The sequence below is a fragment of the Hipposideros armiger genome, unplaced genomic scaffold (genome assembly GCF_001890085.2).
Source record: "Hipposideros armiger isolate ML-2016 unplaced genomic scaffold, ASM189008v1 scaffold_340, whole genome shotgun sequence".
NCBI lineage: Eukaryota > Metazoa > Chordata > Mammalia > Chiroptera > Hipposideridae > Hipposideros > Hipposideros armiger.
The window spans coordinates 8044-18728 of NW_017731690.1; the positions used below are offsets into that span (position 1 = coordinate 8044).

Sequence of the window (10685 nt, forward strand, 5' to 3'; positions counted from 1 at the left end):
ATAAATTCAAGTTTTGTCCCGATTCACACATACTCCTATGGTTTGTAGCTTTTTGGGATTCCAGTCTAAACTGGGTGGTTTATCAAGCCTCTTTTCCTCCCTATGGGTGGGTGGTCCTATACTCTTTTTGTCCCTCTAGTTTCATTAAGCCATCAAAAGGGCTATCCCCCCTCACAGCTGCTTTTGGAATTGGTAAGTGTCCCTGTGAGCAAGTGGCTGCACCTTGGACTTTCTGTCCTTTCTTGGACCTGGATTTAGTATTTGGTAATTCTTGTCATCTTTCCAAGTCTTTAGCAGATGTCAGGTTTTTTCTACTACTTCTCAGCAAAAGGCTTAATCTGAATTACCTAGTTTGCCATCACTGGAATTATATCAATTATATCAATTCTTCCTGTGTTTCAGGGCTTAAGTCAGTTTCCATTGAAACTTTTCTTCTAAAACTGAAGTAATCTTTTCCTCCTTTGTACTCTAATATTATACTTTTTTGCTTTTACTTCTTTAAGAGCACTCAGTGTTTTACATCTCTCAGTTCACTTACTAGGTTAAATGTTATATTATTTCTACTAGACCTTAAGCTCCCTGAGGATAAATATGAATGTATCTTTACATAGCTCAGCACCTTGCACATATTAGTTGTTCAATAAATATTGAATTGATTGAAATAGGATCCCTTTGGGGAAGGCAATCAAAAGGACAGTCTAGCTTCTGGACCCATCTACTGTATTAGAACTGCTGCTCTGCAGGAAAGCTGTAATGAATAGCTTTTATGATTTAAAATGAGAGATTAGGCATGCAAGTGTGTCCAGTTTTACCTCTAGAGTTATTCAGGGCCAATTTTAGTTGGCATCTGCCTTATTGTAGTAAAAGTAAATTTCAGACACCTGGGTTTTATTGCTGGTTCTGAAGCAAATTAAATGGATGAAAAAGTGGCTAACAGAACTGAAAAGCTCATGTGAATTAATGCATCAGGAATGCTCCAGATCGTGCCATATTTTTATAGTCAATGTCCTATATACATTTTTTTGTTGAGAAAAGATTCTCAACTGGAAAGTGAATTTGCCATAAGATGAATAAAGATCTTGTGTTTTGCTATTTCAATGTAGGTTGATGGAGAGGTTTAATACATGTTTTGCTTTTATATTTAACACTTACATTATCACATTTATTCTCACTTTTAAGTCATTGCTTAAGTTTTGGGTAGTAAAGCTAATGCTATGCCATAAAGCTTTCAATAATTCTTCAATTTTTTTTCAAACTCTTAGAGCCTTTGTATTTTAGCCTCTTGCTGATTTCTGACAGTGTGTTCCAGGAGCAGCAAACTGTTGTAAATGGAAAGTTGATTTCACAATACGCTTTAATATAAAATGAACAATAATCATTCTACACGAGGTAGCTTAAACTATAGCTTCACTTTTTCTTTTAAGTACTATAACTCTGTCAGTCTTGCTTGATTTCTTGAGCCCCTGGACTTCAAGGACAGTGTTGTGGCCATCGTCATCATAATTCCTTTAATAACACCCCAGGTTTGGTGCTCCTTTCTTTGCAGACCTCCTTACCTCACAAGGTACCTATGATACGTATTTTACAGATGAGGGAACTGAGCATCAAAGGAGTTACCGTATTTGCCGGCGTATAAGACGACTGGGCGTATAAGACGACCCCCTAACATTTCCACTCAAAATACAGAGTTTGTTATATACTCGCCGTNCAATAATGCAAAGGATTCAGTACTCTCAAAAGCCACAACAGATATTCATAGAATATGCAACTTATTAAAAATTATGAATATGCTACTTATGTTACCATTAAATCTGTGCCAGTGTAATAGTTAGAAGCAACTTCCCTCGTTTTAATATATAGTTGGCTGTGGATTGGTCGTGTGAGTCTGACATCACAATCTATTAATTATTGAATTTGTTTTAGATGAGGTACAGAATAAACCATAAGCGATGGTCTCAGTCCTCAAGAGTTTACTCTGATTGGCTTACAAGGCATGTGTCCTTGAAAACTTATTGCAAAAATACGAGAAGTATACTAAATGTTAAATGAGTGCTCCAGGTATGGCAGTCCCCAAAGAACTGGAGTGGTTAAAGAGGACTGTACAGAAAAGGTGAAATTTCAGTCCAGTTTTGAAGAACTAGGTTTTGACGAGTTGTGGAGAAAGTTGGAAGTACATCCCAGGTGGGTGTGCCACTGGGAACTACACTGTCTCATCCCAGCGTGCTCCTGAACCCAACGCGGCCTCTCACACGAGCTACTCGCACTTGGGGACCTCAGCCAGCGAGCGCACAGCACAAGGACACCAGTCTCTAAATCCGCGCGCAGATGCCCGGGCAGCGCCCGCCTCGCCGAGCTTCCGTTTCCAGCCCTTTAGGCTCCGCCTCAGCGGAAACGCCCTGTTATGGGGAGAAGGGGTAGGACACCGCGCGGGCAGTCACGCATGCGCACGGTGATGGCTACAATGGCGCTGCCGGGCCCTCTGAACAGGTACCTGCTGCTCATGGCACAAGAGCACCTGGAGTTTCGCTTGCCGGTGAGTCTGCAGCGGCCGCCACCAGCTTCCGACAGGAGCGGACGGTGGGGGTTGGTTTGCGGGTGTAGACGAGCCGCGCAGCCCGAGCGCCCGGGGACCCCGGGAGGTGTGCTGGTCGGGGATATCGCGCGTCCCCAGTCTCCCGGCCTCTGGGACAGGTGGAGGGTGTGTGAGAGAGAAGTCCGAGACAGACTTTCGCAGCCTTGCTAAGCATTTTCATTCATTCCGCTACCTGTGTGCCAGGTACCGGAGTTGGCCAGGTACCGGCCCTCCCCCTCCAGGAGCTCTTCGTCTAGCGGAGAATAGACAGCGACAGAATGCTCAGTGCAGTGTTTTAAGTGTCAGATATGCGGGTCAAACTCCGTGGGGGAGGGTCGGGAGGTAGTGTGGGTGGTAGGGCTTAGATGATGGAGAAGTTGGGAAAAGTGTTTTATTTATTCATTCGAGAAACATTTTCAGAGTACCTGTAATTGAATGTGCTGGACGTTGGGGATATAACGGTGACAAAGACAGTTTCTGTCTTCAAGGAGCTTACTGTTCAGGCAAAGGGCAGAGCAGATGCATAAACATAGCGTTATGAAATAACGTTGGTAAGTGCACTGATAGATGGATGCGCAGGGAAAGATGAGAACATATAGAAGGAGGGAACCCAATCAGGTAAGGGGTGCAGGATGATGGCCTTTAAAATGGATTCCATGAACTGGAACTAAAGAATGAGCAGGAGTTAGCCAGGCCAAGGAGAGAAATAAGTAAATTAGAATTACAAGCTATTCTTATTACTGGCTGATAAAATACGTAGCAGAATGAAAAAAGCTGAACTAGGGCAAGGGGTAACAGAATGGCATAGACGGTAAATAGGTGATAAAATCATCAGAGCTTGATGATTGATTGAAGGTGGGAGGAAGAGGGGCGAGTCAAGGATGAGTCCTGGGGTGGGTATAAGGGTGTCTCCATTGAAAATAGAGAGCGCAGGCAGATGTAAGATTTCAATTTTGGTTATGCTGAATTTGATGTCCTTGTGTAACATTAAGTGGAGATGATCAGGAAGCAGTGAATATATGAGTATGCACACAGCATGATAGAATGGGTTGGGCTGGTAATAAATATTTGGGAGTCATCTGCATATGACACTAGGAGAAAAAATGAAATTATTCAGAGAAAGCATAGTGTCAAAAGAGTGGTGAGCAAAATACAGGTACTTGGAAGTATTGATATTAAGGGAAGTGAGAAAACAGGAAGTTGAAGAAGATAGATAGGCAAATGTCAGACTAGGAAGGGTGGGAGGCCACAGAAATCGGGCAGGTCAATTTAGGAATTTCTCTAGAGCTGTTGCATAGAGTGTTAGGGTGGAGGAGCTTTGTTTAGTGGTCAGTGAAAATGAGAAAGGGGAGATAGAGTAGACTACTCTTAACTGGAGATAAGAAAGGAAATTAAGAGATTGGTTAACAGTTTGAGGGAGACCTAGGGTCAAGGGAGGACTCTCCCCCNTGTTTATAACATTAGCTCAATGCAGAGTTAATTCATAACCTGTCTTAAAAATGTTTAAAGTAGTATCGAGAGCATTATTTATGCATGTTGTGATATTGTTTGTTTGTAATTAAAGAATTGTAAAATTATTAATAATGAGCTATTTCAAACTGTACTTAATTAACTGAAAGAAAGATAAATAAATGTGGAAGAATACTGGGTCTGATTTTGCCTTTCTGAACTTTTTGTTTGTTTTTAAAGACTTCATATTTTTAGAGCAGTTTTAGGTTCACAAAATTGAGAGGAAGGTGCAGAGATTTCCCATACACCCTCTGTCCCCATACGTGCACAGCCTCCCCTCTTACCAATGTTGCCCATCAGAGTAGTACATTTGTTACAATTGATGAACCTACATTGATACATCATAATTACCCAAAGTCCATAGTTTATTTTAGGGTTCAGTCTTGGTGTTGTACATTCAATGGGTTTAGACAAATGTATAATGACATATATTTATCACTCTAGTATCATATTGAGTATTTTCATTATCCTAAAAATCCACTGTGCTCTGCCTATTCATTTCTCCCTCTCCAACCTCTGGCAACCACTGATATTTTTACTGTCTGCATAATTTTACCTTTTCCAGAATGTTGGAACCATATAGCATGTAGCCTTTTAAGACTTGCTTCTTTTACTTAGTAATACACACATTTAAGGTTTCTCCATGTCTTTTTATGGCTTGATAGTTCATTTCTTTTTAGTGCTGAATAATATTACATTGTCAGGATGTACCACAGTTTATCCAGTCACCTAATGAGGGATATCTTGCTTGCTTCTAAGTTTTGTCAATTATGAATAAAGCTTCTATAAACACCTGTATGCAGGTTTTTGTGTGGACATAAGTTTTTAACTCCTTTGGGTAAATACCAAGGATCACGATTGCTGGATCATATGGTAAGACTATGTCAGTTTTTTTAAAAATTGGCAAACTATCTTCCAAAGTGGCTGTACCATTTTGTATTCCCACCAGCAATAAATGAGAATTCCTGTTGCTCCACATCTTTGCCAGAATTTGGTGGTGTTAGTGTTTGGGATTTTGGCCATTCTAAGTAGGTATATAGTGGTATCATTTTAATTTGCATTTCCCTGATGACATATGATATGAAGCACCTTTTATATGCTTATTTGCCAACTGTNGGTATGTGGAATGAAGTGGGCGGGCATCGGGAGGCCACTATGGCACGGGGCAAGCACTATGGGCAGTCTATCTGAAGTGTACCTGGCGTATAAGATGACCCCCCACTTGGAGGCATATTTTTCAGGGCCAAAAAATCGTCTTATACGCCGGCAAATACGGTACGTTTCTTGTATAAAACCACATAGCCTTGATTTGGAAGAACTGAAAAACAAATTGTGGTCTGACTCCCAAGTCCAATGATACCTCCTATTCAAATTTGTATCACCCATGTTGCAAAATGACTTGGGGCTACTGTCCGTGATTTACTAATAGTCTATGGTAGTTCTTAGTCTGGACATATGATTCAACTGAATTCAGCTCCTTCTAATACCAGGGATTAAAAGAAAAAGATTGGTTGCGTGGACAAAAGGAAAAAACAGAAAAGGCACTAGTTGCTCAAACCTCCCATTCTTTTTGGTCTTGAGGTGGAGGACCTTCCTGGTCTGGGTATACTTTCTCTTGTGGTGGTTGTGGCTCGTGATGGGTTTGGAATTAAAGGCTCCTTCTCCTAGTTGAGAGGAAAGGGAATCGTAGGCACCCAGCAGTGGGGACACTTTCTCTCATTAGGTTACCTTTTCTGTAAGACTTACATGAGGGAATGGGATTATACCTGCTTTATATTATTTGAGGAGACAAAGCTTGTGAGTAGTACAAAACATAAAATTTGTATAGTCACCTTGCGTTTATCAGTACAAAGTGATTACTTCATAGAATATACATACAATGAACAGATTTCAACTTTGGATATCTGATGTTTTTAAAGTAGCTCTTGTGTTCTCTTTCTAGTTTTGTAGTTTACCTAGAAAGGAGGTTAACTTACTATAGCTTGTGCTTAATGAATTCACAGTGATGCTCCTTAGATAAGCACTTCTTTTTTTAATTCAACATATATTTATTTATCTGATTAACTGAGCAGAATAGCAAAGTTAATTTGCAATGGGACTCTCTTCACTCTTGCCTGACATTTTGTAAAATTATTGGTCTTTTAATCATAAATTTATGCGTCACTAATGATTTTAGTTTTTAGAGAAAGAATGGTTCTAAATATGGCCTGTAAACAAACATATTAAAAATACTGTGCTAGTAATAAAAAATTTAAAATAAATTTAAACAACCTTTTTTTTTAATTAGTTGACAAAAATGGTACTACATCCAGTTGAGCAGTAGTAAAGTGAAATTGATATTCTCTAGCATTATAATTTAGGACACCGCTTTAAGAAAGCACTTCGGCCATACTTGCTATAAGAAGCCATAAAAATTTTATATCTCTGGATATAGTAACCCTACTTATTGTGACTCTATCCTAAAGATATAATCCAAACTATGGAAAAAGCTGTATATTCATGAAATTTGTATTTTAGTCTTATTTTAAACAGATAAAATTGAAAACCACCTAAAATTTCAGCCTAAAGTATATTGTTGTCTATTGAAAATTTGCAATCCTGATGCCAAGGAGGAAAATGTTTATGGTATTAAGATTCAGAGGGAGAAAAGAATCCTAAACTTACTTACAAAATGCTACTATTTTTCTAAACATCCTCAAATCATCTGTGTAATTATTCATTTTATTTTTATTCATCCAATTTCAGATTTAGTAATCCATAGTTTTTGTGATCTGTTTTTTTGTTTTTTTCCTTTCAAAATCGGCATTTTCTGATCAAATGTTTTGGTAACTCTCCTGTTATATAAAATTTCTCAGGAATTTTTTTCATTTGTGACTGTAAAATTTTTTCAGAACCTGAAGTTGTAATCTGTCTGGTATTGAAATTTAAATGCATTAAGTAGATCATCAACCTACTCTTTTTATTTTTTAATTGTATTATACCTGTATCTTTTACTAGACTTTGAGTTCCCTATGTTAAAATGTATTCTCTCTATAATATTCTCAATATAGGAAATAAAGTCTTTGCTTTCACTTTTTGGAGGCCAGTTCACCACTAGTCAGGAAACTTATGGAAAGGTAAGTTAAATTTGTATTTTTCATTAGATTATATTTAATACACTTACAAATAGAGCCTTGGGTTTCAAGAAAATAACTGCAAATCTTAAATTAATATTTGTGTGGTTACTTGTAGCTGTTTCTAGGGGTAATTGAATAAAAAGCATATTTTGGAAAAAGTTGTGGTTTTGGAAAGTAATTTAGATTTATTTCCAGTATTTACTCATTTATTAGATTATAAATTTTAATGCAACAGTTGTGCCATAATTTGTATCTATCCCTTCATTGAATAAAGGGTGTCTTCCACTGATGAGATATAAGTAGAGTTAGCATTTAGCTGAATTTCAGGCTTATATTGGTATTCATTTTAAATTTGAAATTGTGCATGTGTAAGACAGTGAATTATGAGCTTTGTATTTTGTATTTGATAGTTTATCACTGTATTAAAGAAATTTGGGAATAGAAAAAAATCGTTCCCAATTCTTTCTCCTTGACATGACTTATAATTTAGGGATACTGCCTTCCAGTCTTTTTCCATAGACTTTTTCCCCCCTCAATTGTAATGCTACTTATAAACTTCTGCAGTCTCTTTTTCACTTGATAAATACCATGTTTCCCTGAAAATAAGACCGGGTCTTATATTAATTTTTGCTCCAACAATCTACATTTATTCATTTATTAATGTACAAAAATCTACATTTATTCATATGTCATGTCTGGCTGACGATCCTTACTGGGGCTTGTGTTTGAGGTAGGGCTTATATTACAAGCATCCTGAAAAATCATGCCAGGACTTATTTTCCAGTTAGGTCTTATTTTCAGGGAAACATGGTATTAATAGAAGCACATGTTGCTATATAACCTTCTGTAACAGGGCTGTATAATAGTTTCCATTAATTAGCTTTACCATAATTTATCTAATGATTTCATTTCATTCAGGTTGCTTTAAATTTTTTGAATACGACTACTAAGATGATCATCTTTTTTCCTGTTTGGATTATTTTAAATTTTTTGGTAGGGTAGTGTAAATACTATGAGAAGAAAGACTGGGTGTGGCTGGGGTGATTTCTAGCAAAAGATGAGAGGAAAGTTCCTGATGCTGAGCTTGTGCTCCTGGGTGACTTTCTCTTACTGAGGAAGCGGGGAAAGAAGGAGAGTGTGGATATAATAGGGAGAGGGTGATGAGCTAAGGTTAGGGACCTGTTGGGTTTTGCTGCATTCTGGAAAAGTAATCTGAATCTTGGGTGTTGAGACGGAATTGGGAAATCCCCCTGATGCACCTGGAACTTTTTTCCTTAGACAAAATAATAAAAGTTAATGATAATTTACCCTATGTTTTTCCATCATAGTTATTTCAGGACCACCACCACCACCACCCCTCAGGTTGCCACAACTATCTAGAAAAAGAGGGATCCTTCAAAGAGCTACCTTACTTAGACGTTGGAAATAAAATAGCTGTATTATAAGGAACAATTAGCAACAATAAAAAAATTTCAAGATTATGCTTTGGGGTATTATATGAATTAATTCTTTTGATTAAACTACATAAGAGAGCAAATACAAAATTAATCTAAGGTTTTAATAACCTTAAATTTGCTGGTATTTTTATTTATAGTGTCACTTATAAAAGCAGTCTGACGTTATGCTATATTACCCTAACAGGTTACCTGTTAAAGTAATTTACTTTTTTACTATTAGAGCAATTTTAATTTTGGTTTGAGTCAGATCATGTATTTTTACATAAAAGTAGGAAATAGGAATGTCTCCTTATTGACTTGAATAAAAGCATATGAGGTCATAAAACCACTTACAAGTAACTTGTATATAATTTCTTTCAGTCTCCTTTTTGGATTCTTAATATTCCCTCTGAAGATATTGCCAGAAACTTAATGAAACGGACAGTGTGTGCCAAGTAAGAGAAACTTATGATGTTCTCCTGCACGAGTATATACCATACTTCTTATAGCTATTCTCTCCTACTTTTTGCTGTATTGAAACAAAGTAGAAGGGGTTGGTAGTTAGGAGCTCAATTTAGATTGCAGTTACCTACCTTTGCCACTGGATGGGGTGGAGGGACAGAGGAAAGTTAACCTTCTGAAACTGAGGGTGAGAGAATTTCCTAGTGAAATGCAGAAACACTTATTTTGGAATAATTTTTTAAAACTTCTATACTAAGCAGGAGTATGGTATAAGATGTTAATGTTATGTTATTACATAAGATAAATGTCACATTTAATTATAACCAAAAGTATTGAAAAATATAAAAATATTTTTCTTATAGATGGTTTTTATTTGGATGAGCAGATAGGTGACAAAAACTGACTGCCCTCAAATATCTTACTGTATATTTAGAGGAATTCTGATTATCATATCTTGGTATGGATTAATGTAATGATGTTTCTTGTTTATGCTACTTGGGTGTTTTCTACATTTTATCATTGGTATATTCTCTTTTTTCCTTTTCTTTCTTCCTTTTTTTTTTCATTATTGGAAAATTTTCTCCTTGGGTTTCAAAATTAAACTGTAGTTTCAATCAGCATCTTAAAAAATGAACAACTTATGCTATTTTTAGTTTCGTTTTTTTTTTCCCTGAATATTTTGGCAGATTCCTGAAAACCTCCCTTAGAAATTACAATATTTAATAATGCAGTACAAATAAGAATTTACAACACATGTCTAGTTTTATTAACATGGTTAGCAATGCTTTATAGCATGTTATGTAATTGCTGTATTATTGAATAGACCATCATTCCATATTTTGTTAAATTCATTCTATTAAAAACTAGCCACAGTACTAAATCTAATCTCTTAAACTGAAGTTTGGTAATGGATCTAAGTTATTCAATAAAAATGACTAGAAAATGGAACATAATTAAAAAACACATCCTTGAATAATTATTACTTTAGATTAGCATATCAAAATTTATGGCCCTAAGAGGTATTTGATTTCCAGAGATAAGGCTTATTAGGTTTAAAATATTGGGTTGTCAGAAAAGTCATGATGCATTTTTGCAACGAAAAGCATAGAAAAAATATGTCATGACTTTTCCGACAACCCAATAGCTACTAGAGGGCCAAGAACTTGAACACTTCCTTCAAAGCCCATATCTTCTGATGCATATATTTGATGAATGGTACAATTAATAATTATGTAATGATTGTATAATATTGTATAATTTCTCACTGCTTTTTATTCTGTGTATATTTTCCATAACTGAGGTTATACTGTAAGTGACAGCTAAGTAGGAGTAGTATTACTGTAGAGGCTGTCTGTCTATAAATTTAATAGAAAGAAAAGGAGAAATTCATTTTCATAGGATAAAATTCATAATCCTAATTGCAGCATTAATTGTTCTAGAACTAAAATCGACTTTTATAAGTGTAGATTCAAAACTAACTTCAATTTTTTTTTTTGGCGTGGTAGAATAAGGATTGAATTTTGTTGATTTACTTTTAACATTAATATTTTTACCATACCAGAAGAAAAGTGAAAAATGTAACAAACACCT

The 10685-nt window shown here is 36.3% G+C and overlaps 1 protein-coding gene across 1 annotated transcript in view; it reads left to right on the forward strand.

Moving 5' to 3' along the window:
* The first annotated feature begins 2423 nt into the window (after positions 1 to 2423).
* The window catches only part of TRMT11 (tRNA methyltransferase 11), a 53423-nt gene continuing 45161 nt past the window's right edge, over positions 2424 to 10685 (forward strand). Inside the window, exons 1-3 of the mRNA XM_019661216.1 lie at positions 2424 to 2533; positions 7132 to 7197; positions 9015 to 9088. Coding sequence (XP_019516761.1) covers positions 2441 to 2533; positions 7132 to 7197; positions 9015 to 9088 — 233 coding nt within the window. The 5' untranslated portion in view covers positions 2424 to 2440. The remainder of the gene's footprint in view (positions 2534 to 7131; positions 7198 to 9014; positions 9089 to 10685) is intronic.